The following is an 18,009-nucleotide window of genomic DNA, read 5'->3' on the forward strand; positions in this document are numbered from 1 at the left end:
GCCTGGGGGTCTCACGACACTTTCGAAGGAAACAGAGATGTGCATAATTCAGAGCCTGATGTCCTTACACACACACACACATACACACACACACACACACACACACACACACACACACACACAACACACACACACACACACACCAAACTCACTCCACACCCACATATATCAGCATTGTCTCACACATGCACACATATAATCCAAGTAGAGGGAATATTATTGAGTCTGCAGGCCTTCCCTGAGCTTGGCTCGGTCCAGGCGCTCGACATCTGGAGTGCATTATAGGTCTATTAGCAGGGGCCGCTTTATAGCTTCACAATGAGTCTGGCCTGGCAGGCTGGGATTCTGTACAGAACAAGTGCTAAAGCTAAAGCTCTCTCTAGCAGCACCGTGGAAGGGCACGGAGCGCAGCACTAGTGTGGACGAATACAAGACAATCACATTAGATGTGAAGAGAGGAGACAGGGATGTTCAACCCTAACTGAGCATTTTAATTCACGCAGGCAAGAACTGGCCTGCCTCACAACCATTAAACTGTCTCTCCTGTCCGAAGTCCTGTCTCATGTTCTACAGTATCCTCATGTCCTGTCTCTCTCTCTCTAGATCTAGAGAAATGAATCGCATTTTTAGCCATCTTTTATCATTTATTTTTGAAAAAAAAAATGATTTTATTATCTATTTTGAGTGATTGACCTGCTTTGGTTGTGTAAAACTCTCAATCTCTCTTTCTAGATCCTAGTAGCTCACTTATAGATCCCCAGGAGGCCAGATTGGGCTCTATTGTTTTTCTGTTCATCTCCAGACAATGCCTTACAGGCAAGGCCTTGACCTCCTTGTCAGAGAAATTAATCTGACTAGGGCCAGCTGGTGTGTGTGAGTGTGTGTCTGTGGGAGGTTTCCCCCATCTATTATAGCGACCTAACCAGCCACTTACCAACACATCCAGAGAAACAAGAGGAAGAGAGAGAGAGAGAGAGAGAGAGAGGAGAGAGAGAGAGGAGAGAGAGAGAGAGAGAGAGAGAGAGCCCATAGATAGACACACCCAGAAATTGCATCTGAACAGGGTGAAAATAGACCCGTAGAATCCAGAGGGGGAAATCAAACTATAAAAGCACTGAATCTAATTCTCAGTGACCTCTCAACACTGCTGCACAATGTATCACCAACCCACTGTCTCCAGGGAAGCAGTGCTGTCAAACCAGCCCATTAGCACTAATACATTCACCCCGCAGTCACAAACACTCAAGCCAGGGGGAAAAGCTGACTACAAGCATCAGAACGCAGCTAATCCCTGTCCACACCACTGGCCTTAAGACACCTGAAGTGACCTTTAGCGTTTGTAAACATGTAGCTCTTTTCATTTATATGCGGTATTATCTGAGCTGGACCTATGATCATTATCGCACTGCCAAGGTTGGACAAAGAAAGATGTTATATGCTGTCTAAGTTTCGGTTGTTGCACAGGTATGAAAATAACTTACCGTAAATCTACATAATCTTTGTTTTGCTTTTCAAGGAAAGCTGTCATGACATCTTCCCAAAATGTCAAGAAACATCAGCTCAGTGTTTAAAAAACATATCTCAGGGTTAAACAAACCCTTTCAGAAAAGTCTAAACATGAGTCCCAGGCCTGACACAGAAGGCTCAGGGGAACGCTCCAGGAAAAGATCTATTGTCAGCTGTCAGGGGTGTCATACACTCATGTCAACCGCTAAGCAGAGCAACAGTAATAAACCTCCACACAGGGACCACCACACTCAACTTTGCTGAGGTTTGTCAAGAAAGGCTGAGATCAGCTAATTCTGACTTCCTCCAGTTTCCCCTCTTTCAATCTGAGTTTGCTCAGCTGAAATCTTCTCTCAAATAAAACATCTATTCACTCTGTTATAATATATATTACATACAACACAAAATATAGTGCAGCATTGTAAGGTGCAATATTGTAGCTGATTGAGGTGAGATGTGTCAGGGAGTACAATGAAAACTGCAATAAAATTCTCCAGAAGACCTTTTCATATCAGGCATTAGTTGGATCAGATATATTCTTAAATTCTCCAAGTTCTTTAGAGAGTATGTTTTCTTTTATCATATTTTGCTTGTTTCAAAGGTTGGCTATTTTAGGTTGAGGTTTCACAACAGAAGATGCAAAGTCACAGCACTGACAGAGAGTGCTGGCAAAGTTAATCAAATCATCTGGCTCAGCGCACTGCTACCAATCAAGGCATTTTTTCTTCCTTCCCTCTGATGCCTTCGTCCACGTTCTTTTCAGCCGCACCCTGGATGTGGAGTTAAACCAAGAGTACCACTGACTGGACCCAGCAGCTTCCAACTCCATGGACAGGAGCCAAAAAGACTTGAAAGGACTGTGAACTCTCTCTCTCTCTCTCTCTTTCTCTCTCTCTCTCTCTCTCTCTCTCTCTCTCTCTCTCTCTCTCTCACTCTCTCTCTCTCTCTCTCTCTCTCTCTCTCTCTCTCGTCTGTGTGTGTGTGTGTGTGTGTGTGTGTGTGTGTGTGTGTGTGTGTGTGTGTGTGTGTGTGTGAAACAGAGTAGGGTGGAGATGGCAACCGTGGTTATCGCATCCATATGGGTGCATACGGTCACCACACCCTGAAAGACGCAGCTGTGTACAAACTCCACTGAGGGTCACCCCTCTTCATATCATATTTTTAGGGTATAAACAGAGGGTGCTTCCACGGAGTGCCAATTAGGATTAGCAGTGATGGATTTACTGCATATTCTACGATTAGCTTACTAATGGATTGCAGAGAGATCAGTAGATTCCTGCAATTATAATAATGAACTGTTATTTTGATAAAATGGTGCCAGTATGTTCTCTTGGAAAACACAGAATACGTGGAATAAGAACATGAGAGAGAGAGAGAGAATGAAAAAGAAAAGAAAAGGCTGTAATTTATGAATGGGGATTTCCCTATTTCTTTCTTGCCAACTTGTGTAGGAAACAGAAAAAAATGCCAAAAATCCATCCATCCATCCATTTTAAAAATCCAAATCCATTTTATTAGCCAGCTGTCCATTTGCCTCTTTTTTCAGGAAACTGAACATTAGTATTATATTGAAGTATTTATATACAGACTTGGGCTTATCTAATCCAATCCAATGGATGGAAAATCTTGAGGGCTAAATGTGAAAACTTAGTGCACACAAGATTGCTTTCAAAGGAAACTTTCTTTGCAATCTGACATCAAGGATGATCACAGGGCCGACCTATTCTCATCACCAGTAGTATAGATAGTAGAGTAGCATCAATAGCAGTAGTTTCTGCAGTGTGATGGTAAAGGTGTGGCCATAACTACAATGCAACCTCATTTAGTCAACATAGTTCACTGATGCTCAAATCCCCATGACCTCGCCATGTGGGGTTCGTGACTCAAGTAAGTGCTGTTTCCATTTTTAAAAAAACGACTGGATTGATTTTTTTGCATGGATCATTAAAAATGTATGCACACTGCACACATGTCATAACATTGCTGCTCAAATGTGAGTGTGGGTCCTTAATTTGCCCATGCAACTGAGCATTCAAGACCCCCCCCCCCCCCCCCCCCCCCATTTCAGGACTCTGGCTTCAGCTGATGTAGGTTACGGCTACAATTTATCATTATGAAGGAAAATGTTTAATAAATCCTCAATGACAAATGAATTTGAACATACTAATGTCACCCTCCACCATCACTCGTTTCCGGCACCTTCTCTTCTTTTCACAATGGGAGAGGACCCAGTTCCCCATCAGGCATTTTTAATTCAGTAAGGAAATGGAAAGAGGAGAATTAAAACACAGCTAGGTTTTCTAGGAAACATCAGACAAAAGGGGGGAGGAGGGAAATTACAATGGGTTTGAATAATACATTCAGATTCTTTTCTAAAAAGAAAGACGTGATCGCCAATTAATTAGAAAATTGCCTGTGGCAGGATGGATATATGCATTTACTGATTAAGCAGAAAAAAAGGGGGAATAAAACGTGTCTCACTAAATGAAAGCACCACAATGAATGAATTCGGAGTAATATTTGCCAAAGAGAAAAGAAGAAAAGACTAGGAAAGGGAGAGATCCGGAGAGAGGGAGAAGCCTTCAGACGGGCTCTGAGGAGGAAACCCTATAATCAGCCTCCTCTTTTTTCTGCCCGTCCTATCAAGAAAGGATGGATGGCATTCATCTGGGCCAGAGGAAGATCTAATATCAGGACACATTACCAAGGCCCCTCAACACGGCCATCAACCCCTTCACTGCCACACGGCCATTACAGCACTCAGCCCTAAAGCCACGTTCCACCAGACAATAACCCGACTGACTCCAACAAACCAGGGGAAAAATATATCAACAGAATCATATACACGGAGAGGCGCCAATTGAAAGAGAGGAAAATGGGAGAAAAGAAGATGGGAAAGGAAAAAAGTAACACAATCAAGTGAGAGGCAGAAGAAACAGGTCATCATATTGCCTTTGTCAGGGGGCTCCCGTTTTGGGTTGCCATTACTGGGGAGAATGGCTTCCATTTGTCCATCCTGACATGGGGGTGGAGGAGGAGTGTGGATGGGAGACTGGGTGAAAGGGCTCATGCAGCCAACCCATAGTTACAGCAATGAGAAGTCAAGGAGAAAACACGGAGAGACTGGGGAGGGGTGTGAGGGGTTGGGGGGTAGGGGGGGGGCAGGACCCTCGGGCGAGCAGACCGGAAGACACGCACCGTCTTCCATTAAAAAAACAAGGGAGAGAGGTTGAAGGGGGGAGGATGGCTCGTCTCCCTTCCTCACCTCCCTTTATCCTCCCCCTTTTTACCCTCCAGCTCCCTGGCACGGAGGGGCCGAGCCACACGCACGCAACCCTCTCTCCCTTTCACTTCCCCCCATCGTCACATCAGAGCTAACGACGGCGAGCCCTTGAGTCTCCCCCGTGTCAATGAGAGAGAGAAGAGAGGATGTGAGTGATGGATGAGAGCTGAGGGAGAGAAAAGAATCCACAGTAGGTCAGTCTGTGCGTTAGGGCGGCCCGGCAGACCCACCGGTAACACTCAGTGACCATCCAGTAATCTCTCTAGACTAAAATCAGGTTCATGATGTAGCCTTTAATAAACAGTTATTTGTGTGGGTCAGTTATGTGCAATTCATTAGGTAATACTGAAATCTTAGTCTACTATTTCAAATCTATTTAAATCAAAATAATAATAACACTGTTTGCAACTATATTCACAAAATGCAATCCTGTAAAACTACACATTTTGTCATGTCCATGGCACACTATCTTAGCATGGGTAGGTTTCCAAGAGTAGTTCATTTAAACAAACAAAAACTGTTTGTGACCTACTGAACTCAGCAGGAGCCTAAAACTTGACAAACAGGAATACTCGTTTATGGGACAGTGCCTGGAGATGTATGTTAACAACAACCAGGGAGACTAAAATCCCACAAAAAAGAGAAGAAAAAACATGTCAATTAGAAAAGTATATGGCCCATTTATTTACTGCTGAGCCATGCATGCTCGCCCGTGAGTAATGAACTGTATGTCCGCTCAAGGGATGGGGAGTGGTGGAGGGTCATCTAAAGGTAAAGTCAAAGGGAGCTGTTATGGAAAGAGAGAGAGAGAGAGAGAAAGAGAGTAAGGTGGTGGTGGTGAAGTGGGGCTAAGGCATACGAAGACAGAAAGAGGAACAAATCAAGAGTTATGGGTTAATGGATGACAACATGAATAGCCCTTGGGGGTGTTTCACAGGGTCAGTATACATATGTGTGTAGTGTGTAACTGGGTTTGTCTGTGTGTGTGTGTGTGTGTGTGTGTGTGTGTGTGTGTGTGTGTGTGTGTGTGTGTGTGTGTGTGTGTGTGTGTGTGTGCGTGTGTGTGTGTGTGTGTGCGTGTGTGTGTGACTTTATGGGTAATCTACTGTCTCCTCTCTCATCCTCTGCTCCTATCCCCGGGTTTGTTTTATCTGGCTCCAGGTTGGCGCTGCCTGGCTGCCTGGGGAAGCAGCCGAAGTATGGGGCTGTGAGGCCTGTAACGGCACGGGGGACTTATTCAATTAAGAGACTACCTCATCTGTCTGTCCCACCATAACACACTACCCCTACCCTACCCCCACACCAACCCCCTCCTTCTCCTACTAAATCTCTTCCCCCTATCCACCATGATACACGAGGAGAGAGACAGAGAAGGAGAGAGACAGAGAGAGAGAGAGGGAGAGAGAGAGAGAGTGTGTGTGTGTGTGTGTGCGTGTGTGCGTGTGTACGTGTGCATGAGTAGACACATGTAATTGTGTATTTGTCGACGATTCCCTATGTGGCAAGGGAAAGAAAGCTGAATTGATGAAGGAGCATTTTATTGACTCTGGCCATGTCAATGTCACAGATTTATATCCTGAAACACTCCCCCCACACTCTCTCTCTCTCTCTCTCTCTCTCTCTCTCACACACACACATACACACACACACACACACACACACACACACACACACACACACATACATTTTGGGTTGTCAGCTATTTCTGTTCAGTACAGACGGAAGAGAAAGAGGAAGATATCTCTAGCATAGGAAAGAACCTGGCAGTATGAGGAACTGTCCTGCAGGGAGACTTCCTCTTCCAACTCTCACTCTCCTACATGTGGCCCATCAATCCCCCTCAACAGTCCATTTTGGGATATGTACAGTACACACATCTCAAAATGCTGTGGTTTGCAGTGCTCTACCACTACTGCAACTGCTAGAATTTGTTGGGTTTGTGTCCAGACCTGCTGTGAAGAGCAGGTGCCAAGTGGCCCACCTCTTCTGTAGCACCTGGTGAGTGCAGAGAGAGAGAGAGGGAGAGAGAGAGAGAGAGAGAGGGAGGAATGAGACAGTGGGAGGGTCCTGGTGTGGCCATGGTCTCATCAGAAGTGTTAATGCCTCATGCCAAAGCCAAGCTTTTGAAGGGCAGGCTGACCTCTTCTTTCACATAAAGTGACACACACACTCACACAGACACACACACACACACACACAAATACAGCCAGCTCACAGCATGGCCGCAGCCTGTGATGCTGGTAGTTAGCCCATGCACATGAAAACACACACACACACACACACACACATACAACATAAAAATGTGATAGAATGGCCTCTCTTAAGTTTATATATTTAGGGTGGCGCCAACAACAGAATGATACAAATGTGCCTACTCTATGGTGTTCACAGTAGGGGTGGTCTGCACAGAAAACTGGATTTATGGTTATGTGGCACTCATTGTTAGAAGGGGAGGGGGGCCATGTTTCCCTAGGGAAGGATGAAAAAAGATGGCTTCATTAAAAACGAGAAAATAAAGACGAAAGCGCGGGATATGTCGCAAGAGAGAAGCTCAAGAGTGAGGCCAAACAAAGCGATTGTGAAGTATCTGTACAAAGTGGCTCTAACCCAATCAGGTGTGTGTGTGTGTGTGTGTGTGTGTGTGTGTGTGTGTGTGTGTGTGTGAGTGTGTGTGTGTGTGTGTGTGTGTTGGGGGGCAGCCATTCATCACTGTCTTCTTTCTGCTGTCATGCTTCCAAAGTGAGAGGACAAACAAGACACTAGAGGGACACTAGAGAGAGAAAGAGTGTGTGTGTGTGAGAGAGAGAGAGAGAGACAGAGAAAGAGAGAGACAGAGAGAGAGAGACAGGCGTTACTGGACAGGTGGCAGCATCTAAGCACAGAGGTCCCACTTTCACCCAGAGAGGTCCTCCTAGCTTCTCTCCGCTCCTTTATGACTGAATGAGGGACCACCATGACCAAGCTCTCTGCCCCACAATGACACATGCATCCATTCATTCAATCAATATATTCATTCACCCTAAAGGAGTAGCCAATTTAAGCCCCCTGCCACACACACACACACACACACACACACACATGCACACACCCTGTTAGATCTTTTGGTGTCTCTATGCCCCAAGGGAGGCAACCCAGACTATGTGGGCGATGAGGAGAGGAAGGGTGGCCCATCAATCAAAGCCAAAAGACTATTCATGGGCCGACAGCTGAGACTTCACATGACCGGCATGTGGGGACATGGCACATTAGGGCTTCAAATGAGCCCACATCAATTACAGCTGGGCCAAGGTATCCCTCGTAACGCCACATAGAGGACGGGTGAGGAGTATTGAACTAATCTCACAGGACTTTCTCTTCATCTCTGTCATTCTCTCCCTCCGTTCCCCTCTCATTTTTCTTTTGGATGCTGTAATTATCCCTCATTTATTTCCTCTTTGTTTTGGAGAGGAATGAAAAGCACGTGCCGCGTATGATTCCAGCTTGAACATCCTGCAGACAGGAGGCTTAGCATGGCAAAGGAAACCTGTTGCTAATAAAGTTATTAGGGAGACTGTTTCCTTTAGCACAGCCACACTGCTTCAAGACGTTTGTAATTAAATTACGGAGCCACAGAGTCAGCGTCGCTCGGGTGCTTTTTGAATTTTTTTTTAGCCCTTTCAAATTTCAACTGTACAGAATGAGTATCAGAGGCAGCAGCCTAGCAGATCTATGACCAGATTGGGCTGAACGATTAGCAGATTTCTCCTCTAATCATGTCCTTCATGAAGCATTCTCTTTTATGGAGAGGCGGGGTGTGCACTGGAACATGCCTGAGATGGATAATCCCTACAGTTGTGTGGGCTTGCATCAGACAGACCAAAAAACTTCCATATTGGGGAGTCTTGTTTTGGAGACCAGCAAAATCTGTGAGCAGAATGCTGCTTTTGAACTCGAGACCGAAAACTGGAGTCTGTTTCTCATCTACAGTAGGTATGGCTCAGTATTTCATTTCCGTCTTTTTCCTCTTGTCCAGCCTGCAGCAAGTTGTCACCATATTCTCATTTCAGACCTTCGGAGTAAGTAGATGCAGAAAGATACTGGATGGCTTCCTAGTTTCTGTGTGTATGTGTGTGTGTGTGTGTGTGTGTGTTTGTGTGTGTGTGTGTGTGTGTGTGTGTGTGTGTGTGTGTGTGTGTGTGTGTGTGTGTGTGCGCATGCTTTGCACCAGTTAGGGCATGAATCACACAAGTGACAGAACAGTGGGGAGGTTGGCAGATGTCACAGGGAGAAAGCTTTTCAATCAGCCTGTCCTTCCAACAAATAGCCAAGGTGAAAATTTCCCCGGCACAACCCTCTTCACCCCTGCCAGCTAACAGGCACACGCACACAGACACACACACACACACACACACACACACACACACACACACACACACACACACACACACACACATGCACACACTTCACTCACTTTAATCCTTCTCATTAACCAAATGACTCCCCTGCCCTCAGCCCTTTGGGTCATATGAGCAGCAGAAGGGGGAAGGAGGGACATGTGGATGAAAGGTGTTGGGGGGGGGGGGGGCAGAGGAGAAGTAGATTGGAGAAGAGCTTAACAATAATAAATCACATCTATTGTTTGCCTTTCTTATTTCCTCATTCACATCTTCACACAACATACTGTAGAAACATCAGTGTTTCCCATACATTGACTTATTTGTGGCGGCCCACCACAAAATCAACATTGACCACCAGACAATGATTTTCCATGTCGTACTATTTAAATTGGATGGAATTTGTTCATTGTAGAGCTATGTGCACCTTTGCGCAGCCTCCCCTTGTCTCTCAACAAACCTACATGCACATTTAAAGAAAACATTAACAATCCTGTGATTGTTGGCATAAAAGTCGACTGGCTAAATCATGCTTAAATCTGCATCATAACCACGCTGTTAAAAACTGTTTCATTCAAGTTAATTCTGCTAACCTATCACCACAAATAGAATTCAATTCCGTGGGAAACAATGAACAGTGCAGTATACATATATGGAGACCTTAACACGGGCAAATTTACACCTGACAGGCCAGTAATCATATCCATGTTCAAACCTCTGGAATCAAGTCTCACTTGATTCCACAAATGTCACTACTATAAAAAAAAAACATTTGGATAACAAAAGACACACTCTCCAAAGTCTGAGCAACCACACCTAATGTGATTTGAGAGTGAGACAGCCGAGAGACTGCACGCAACACAAGTCTTTTTCTCACAGCAAAACTGCTCCAGGAGGTGCCAAAAGTCTACCCTTTAATGGGCTGCTTTCTTTGCCCAGCAGTCTGATTTACGAAGGGAAAGCTTCACCATATAATAGCTTTACACAGAGGCACTGTGAATGAACAGCATCATCAGGTGCTACAGCTTTCACAAAGTCAATCAACACACACGCACACACATACACACACACACACACACACACACACACACACACACACACACACACACACACACACACACACACACACACACACGGAGACACACAAACACACACACACAAAAACAAGAGAGAGATGTAAACTCATCAGCTTTGTGTCTGATTTTGGTGTGAGTACTTCAATGACAATTAACTTAGACCTGGGGGTGGTTTATGTGAACAGACTTATTAATACTGAGAAAAAATGTGTCAACTTTGGCACCTCCAAAGGGGGGCTGCACTTTCCCCCTCCCTTGTTTTTATAAAAAAAAAAAAAAAAAAAACTTTAGCACAGGGGAGAGCTAAATACAATGCCTCACATTCCAGACTTATTTATTTTCCCCCATGACAACCTCTGATGGATGGCCGCACTAAGTCCTCACTTTCACCACCGTTATTTGCCCGGGGATGACATGGCTGCAAAGACTGAGCAGGAGCGGGGATGGAGGTGGAGATGACCTGTGAAACGAAGAGGGAGAGAGTTTGCTCTTTGGCCTCCCACCGCAGGGTGCTTTTAAAGTAGGGACGAGGCACCTCACCTCTTAATCGCACTCCGTGGAATTTGGTCGGCATCTATAAAGATCCACATTTTTTTGGTGTTACCCTGGGAGCCCACAAACCTGTGTGGGTCTGGGGGAACAAGCAGCAGCCATGAGTCTCACACACTCATCTCCTCGCAAATTTCTTTTACTTTCAATGGCCTCGAGCAGAGCCTGAGCACAACAGGAGGTCTTTAAAACTACTTAACTGGAAGCATTAAGCTGTCACAGTACATCTTAAAGCTGCACTTACCTCTCGCCTTAGAATATGAAAAGGGAAGAAGAAAGAGGCATTTCAATCACAGGGCAAAGACGGCCCAGACGGCCCAGGAGTCTGACGGCGGCAGATGCAGCTTCTGACCACTTTGAGTGAGAACAGGGGCCGGCTCTAAACAGTGGCCCACCAGCTCACGGGATGTGTATTGTCTCAGCGCTTCAGTGGGAAAAGGTTTGCCCTCACTGCAGGTGGTGCAGTGCTTTCTGGGGCTAGCCGCTATGTGCTTGTGTGTGTGTGTGTGTGTGTGTGTGTGTGTGTGTGTGTGTTGGGTGGGTGGTTTGATGAGTGGCCGGCTAGAGTGATGGCAATGTTGGCCACTCACTTCAGAGGACCCTTGTGAGGCAGAGGATTTCTCCTGTTGCGCCCACGGAGGCCTGCTCTTCACCGGGCATTCTCTGTATATCTAAGCACCACCAACAACAACAACCTCAGTCACACAGGCACCGCACATACATTCAGTGCTCCACAACTTGTCAAACTGGAATTCCATTTGCTAACATCCTCCTCCATACACACTGTGGAGTTCTTCCACTGTTCTCTCTTTTTCTTTTCTTTCTCTCTCTCTCTCTCTCTCTCTCTCTCTCTCTCTCTCTCTCACACACACACACACTCTGTTTTCGACTGATTTCTGCCAGTCGTTTAGTCTCACAAAGCAGTCCAATCCACAGTCTTCTCACACAGCTTCAAAGGGGATCTAACAATCATCAGAAAATCCATAAAGCTGTTTTCACTGCTTTTCTTTTTTGTTTGGTCAGCAAATACAGTCCATCAATGATTCATGTCTGTCAAAGGGATATCATACCAGCACAGGGGAAATTCTGAGGCACAGCCTCCACAAACAGCCACTACAACATGTGCCAGGTAGTGGGTATGGAAGATGGGTAAGAAAGCTACATATTGTCATATTTAAGGGCCAAAATAGCAAATTTGCATGAATGTCAAACTCTGATTGGTTGAAACTATGCCAGACCTGCCAACATAGACCACTGCTAACAAAGTCTAATAAATTAATTTCCCAACAAGCCATCTTTTCTATTTGTCTGTTCTTGGTAGAGGCACCTTTTTTGCAAAAAAAGAGAATCCAATATTCAAATATTTCACATGACCAGCCTTGTGTTTTAAGCCCACTGGTTCTTTGAAAGCCTATGTCACCAGAGTGTGACCAACGCTGGGGTCCTTAGAAGAGTGAGAAAGATAAACACATCCAAAAGATCTGTCCTTCAAAATCCACTTAAGTCCTTATCTACTCATTGAGTCTCTCTCTCTCCCTTTCTCTCTCCCTTTCTCTCTCTCTCTCTCTCTCTCTCTCTCTCTCTCTCTCTCTCTCTCTCTCTCTCTCTCTCTCTCTCTTTTTCTCTCTACACAAGCTTGACACATCTAAACAAACATGTCAGAGAGGCACATGAACACCAAAGAGTGGAAGAGTAGCCTACACTGAGCTTTCATTGTGGTTTCATAAGCAGAACTCAAATGTTCTCTTGCCTGATTCTGTTGATAGCTTGTCTGTGTTCAGGAGCTATGTATCATGAGTGTTCCATTTGCTGCTTATTAAATTCCAAGTGGAGTGCTAAAGCCTATATTGTGGTTCCTTGTCATGTCTGGCCATCTGATAAGGAACCCATTTCAGCCATCAACGGTTTCCATTATGCAAAGACATGCTAAAGTGCCCAGTTTCTATTCAACCAAAAAAGGCACCAAATATCACTGTATGCAAATGTCAGCTAAATCAAAATTGCTCAGGTAAGAAGGATCTCCAAGAATAAGGGAAAACGCTATTTAAATACAAGTTATAAGTGAATAAATGAAAATCAAAGAAATGAGGGCAATGAATTATTGAACTGAATTATGAAACAAGGAAAACAGAAAAAAAACAGCAAGTGGCCAAGAGAACGTCAGTGTAAAGGCACATGTAATCAGTCACAGACTGTGGACTTGATTGTGTTTTTCAAACGTCGCTTTAGATTAGCAGTTAGTACACCTTGTAATGCTTTAATAGCTTATATTCCGTGACCATACAAATGGGCATCATGCTTTCTGGCTTGCGTCCAAGCATAACAGTGTATTTAGCGAATGGAGTAAAATAATACAGGTTATACTTATATTCCCTTGAAAATGGACAAGCTACAAACAAACTAACTCCCATCCATATCTGGAAAATGTAGGTAATCATCAAATGGTATATCCGTCCTGTTATTCATTGGGTCTACTGCCTGCCTTAAATAAACGGCAGGCCTGTTTTAGTAAGTAGACGTTCACTCCGTCCACAACCTATTAAGCTAAAATGAACATTATTTTTCACTTTCAAGAGCAATCAAAAACAATTCATATTGTTGTGTGTTTCTAAGTCATAACTACATTAAGTAGGCTATGGAGTTTGAGTACATTAAATAGGCTAGGCAATTCTGTATGGCTCCACTGGGAAACAAGGCGACGGAGGTAGTGGTAGATCCTTGTTCATTAGGCCAAATCATACTCTTACACACAGTCTTACACACTGTAAAGGTCAGTGAGATGTACATGTAGATGTACATGTAAATACATTGATAAATACAGCAATACATCACAGAAAAGCACCAAAGAGCCGAGAGAAGAGTAATGGCACAAGAGCCGCACAGCACGCAACTGGGCTGCCTTTGCAGCAGGATAAATAAAAAAGAAAAGGGAGGGGTGATAAGACCAGGATTCAGACTGGATGCCACGGAAATCTACCACATTCTCCTGAGATATGCCTATTTCCAAATAATACCACGATTAACGTTACAGGCAAAAAGGGGATATCTCAAAAACCCCAGGAATCCGCCATCATTTGACACAACAAGGTGAGCAATGATTGGCACCAAGAGACTGTTATTATTTGCCATGCTTAAACTAGAATGACAAAGAGTAACTGGGCCTAGAGAGAGAGGGGAGAGAGAGAGAGGGAGAGGAGAGGGGTGGCGCCTATTGTCTCGACCTTCTCGACATCTGACACACCGCCAGGTGGCGCAGTTTCACGTGGAATCTGGAGCAGATAAGCGTGCTGTACTCACTTGCATTCCCTGTCCTCAAGATCGAAATGTGGGTTGAAGTTGATTAGAATTCGCTGGTTAGGTCCTGGAGCCGTGATGACCCACACGCATTTCTGCGATGGATAGTAAGACATTGGATATCCAGGTGATGTGAGGTAATCTGCAGCTGCGATGTTGATGTTATCCCCGCATTTATCTGGAACAAAACAAATTAAATTAATTTTAAAAATAAAAATAAACAAACCAGAATGTGCTTGAGAAGCAAAGGCCCTAAACTGACCTTTCAGAAGACCATGGGCAACAGCAGGTCACCCCATAAAAATGTAACACAACACAACACATTGCTACAACACATTTTCTCGGGGACATGTCATGATGGCTCTGTTCGCCACATACTTGACAATTCCTTCAGAAATACTTTTTCCTCATTACTCTACAGAATAAGAAGAACTACAGTCATGTAGTTTGCCAGGTCGTTTATTGCGGGGAAAATGAACGCAGCAGGCTACTTTTCATTTTTGGAACATAGCCTATTTAAAAGTTAAAGGCAACCTGATAAGTGAACATATTATCTATCACATGACAGCTTATTGTTGATTTCTTGATTCATGGAGCTCGGGATGCGTTCCATAGTGTAACTTTTATGCGATACTGAAAGTATATTTCTGTGGAGATCCAATCCCATTCCGCCATCAACTCGGTAGCAGTAAAGTTAAATTCAACAATGGAGTTACATGTATCAGTCAACTTCCACCATTTAATCTTCACCCAAATCGTAAGGTGTTTTGTAATGTAGGCCTATTTTTGGCAGGATGGGTGGTAGTGTGTGTTAGGTTTACAATAATTTCTGTCCAGTAGGCTGCTTTCCCCCTAAAACAGACCATCTGACTTTTGATTTCGGCATGGAGTGTTAAGGCCGAAAGTTATCTAACGTCAACAATTGTATGCAATGTATTAACAACTGCACACTACATGCTAGTTTTCACTGAGTTTTGTACTTAAATAAAATTCTTATAATTGGGGTATAGATTGGGATCTCAGAATAAAACCACTGTGGTGTGTGGAAGCACAGCAAGTTAGGCAACTAGTCCATCACTCAGTTGCTGACATAAATACCATATGATGAAAATTAGCTTACTATGTGTAGTCTATAGACTACTTATTTACATGAAGAGGGTATTTAGTTGAATACAATACTTTCCCTTCGCTAATACAATCACCAGTGCCAGTGGTCTATGTTACGCAAAGTCGATTGTCCTCCTAAGGGCCTATCTATCTTTATGAACAGCTCGAAATAAATTCTAAATAAACTGCGCATCATTTTCTTAGAAGAAACATAGCCCAAGTAAATGGGCATTATAGCCTATATGAAGTGTTTCTTGGAGGGGATTGGGCCTACAGTTATTTATTGCCTTTAGTCATGTTGTCTTCCAAGTGACCCGTTCAGTTTTCAAGTCAGTAATGCTGAAATATGAAACATACTTTTGGCGACAGCAGCCTATATTTCAGTCCATTATCAACATGTAACTATTATATGTAACACAATAGAAATAGTCTTACTTTATTAGCTTTCATCAAAAACAAGATAATGCAGTAGGTTCCGCGCACGTACCGCAGATTTCAGCAGGTGAGTAAAGCAACCTGAGCGCAACTGACAAGATGTCTTAAACCCCAAAACACACTTTCAACAAGAATACATCAGCGACCACTTACCATTTTTGAAAGCCCTGGCGACGACAAAGATTCCAGATAATAGGATCAACGCTAATCCACAATGCATCCTTGTTCCCAGGTTTGTAATGTTTTAATAACAACAAAACAGGAAAATAAACAAAATTCCTCTTTGGGTTGATTTAATCCTCTCGATAGACTGCGGTTTAACGAAAGGAAACAAAACTAAAATGTCTTTGTGTTGAAAAAACTCGTCTTTTTCTGTGTTTTAGGTTGTCTGCATCCTGTCCTTTAGTTCTGATTTCCTCTGTCCTTTTGCAGCCGCGTTCCTCTCTCAAACACTGGCCTTGCCATTTCCTTCAAGAGAAGTCGAGGCCGGTAAAGAAGAAAGATTAATAACACACCAACAATTCTTCCTCCAACTCCTTGGAAATGATGACCAAGCACGCGTAATCCTCCGCTGTTAGGAGAGAGAAAGAGATGGAGAATAAGCGACGTCTTTCTTTGGATAAGACTGTCGAGATAAGCAAATCACCCCTTGCGTAGTTACCCGGGCGTTCTGCTCAGCCTCAAGTCTGACAAGACACGAGCTAGTAACACAAACATCTGGCGACTGGCATTGCCATAACAGTGTCTAAAGCGAGGGATACACCCCCTAAATTGCAAACGATTTTCTTCTCTTTTTTCTGTGCGGGTCGCTCTAGCAGGCTGCTGAATCCCGGGTCTCAGAGGGGTTTCTGATTGGTTTGATTACAGCAAGGCGAGGACCAACCTATGAAGCCCCCTCCCGCTCCCTTTAAAGGTTTGCTGGTTCGGTACGTTGATCCACTCACAGCAAGACAGACAGCGCGCTACCGAACTTCTTTGCTGGCTTGCTAGAGTCGAAACACTTAAACAATGTTGCATATTGTATCTTATAAACTTGTTAAGAAACAAAAACACAAAAGCGGCGGAATGAGGACAAACCTCGTGAGAAAAGATCCCGATATCCCGTCTTACTGGTTGTTGTCAATTCGTCCTCTTTATACCACATGTATGTATCTTCCCTAACTCTTAAGGAAATGTGTTCAGATTAAATAACGCAATAACAGGGGTTGGGGTCTGTTATTGGGATATACGTTTTACGTTTTCAATGCTATAGAAATATTCTGGTTGATGTTTAGTGGTCCTTTCCTTTTTGTCTAACGCGCTAGCCATGCATCGTATAGTGGCACACAAAGAATGCGTTTTGATTTTACGCATTACAACTATATAGCAAACAATTATTTGACATACCATTACTGAACCAAAACAGCATTTACTATACGTACATCTCCTGCATGAGACATACTTCAATCTGTGCTCTGATAGGAAGCAGGTATCTCGGAGCGGACCTTTCGTGTCTCCATAAATGCTTTACCTGACTGCCTCGCGACTGCGCGTGCAGGCAAGCATAGCAACGCTTTCAGAACAGTATTTTCTTAGTGTATAAGAGAGGTGTTAATTTGGGTAGCCAACAAGTAAATGAAGACTGAATAATCCAATAAGTCTTCGATGCCTTGTTTCGTCTATCTGCCCTACACCAAATAGGTAATGCTCGTGATACATATCAATAGTAATTTCTGTAAATCGCCTCAATAAAATGACTGTGAAAATGAATCTCTACTAGCAACTGTACCTGATTTCTGATGAGTTTGTAACAGCTTTAAAAATACTTTCGCAGAACGACATGCACACTTCTTTTGTCTGTACATTTCAACAGAATGAACAATTTTAAATAAATCTGTCACCTGCTCTTTGTAGATCCACTATCAGTAGTTATCCACAGGCTGATTTTACCAACCAGCTACGATGCATTTCGAATGGCCAGGGCATGTAGCCTACATGTACGCGTCCAAATCCGTATCGATGTCTGCTGTGCGTCTTTAATGTTCCGTGTGGATTGTTTTTCTTTTTTTACACTTTTAGAACTCCTTACTCAGCCTGTACAAATCAACAAGACTGTGTGCAGCACTTGGTAAATGCGCTCCTGTGGGCGACCAAACGTATGAAGAATACGTTTATGAATGTGAAAATAGCACAGAAATGCAGCAGGATAGGTCGGAGGCTGGGCTATACAGACAACACCGAGTGATGTGAAGTGAGGTTCGCCCTATCCTTTGTGGTTTGTTGAACGCATTGCTCTGACTGTGCATTTCTCTACCTCCTCTACCTATATTATCCACAATAGCAATTTCAACACTAAAGCTCAGTGGCTCGTGGGTTATGACTGTCTTGCATCTCCAAACAACTTCCG

At 43.9% G+C, this 18,009-nt stretch overlaps 1 protein-coding gene across 5 annotated transcripts in view; it reads right to left on the minus strand.

The window, feature by feature from the left end:
- nrp1a (neuropilin 1a) overlaps positions 1-17,776 on the minus strand; it is a 59,911-nt gene extending 42,135 nt beyond the window's left edge. For 4 of the 5 annotated variants that reach the window (XM_042068351.1, XM_042068350.1, XM_042068349.1 and 1 more), the window contains exons 1-2: positions 15,777-16,427; positions 14,085-14,259 (exon numbers count right to left, since the gene is read on the minus strand). In XM_042068351.1, the coding sequence (XP_041924285.1) occupies positions 14,085-14,259; positions 15,777-15,843 (242 nt within the window). In that variant the 5' untranslated portion in view covers positions 15,844-16,427. Of the gene's footprint in view, positions 1-14,084; positions 14,260-15,776; positions 16,428-17,503 lie in introns of those variants that run through there. The other variant, XM_042068348.1, reaches the window with a different exon arrangement.
- Positions 17,777-18,009: the final 233 nt, after the last annotated feature.

The sequence above is a fragment of the Alosa sapidissima genome, chromosome 17, assembly GCF_018492685.1.
Source record: "Alosa sapidissima isolate fAloSap1 chromosome 17, fAloSap1.pri, whole genome shotgun sequence".
NCBI lineage: Eukaryota > Metazoa > Chordata > Actinopteri > Clupeiformes > Clupeidae > Alosa > Alosa sapidissima.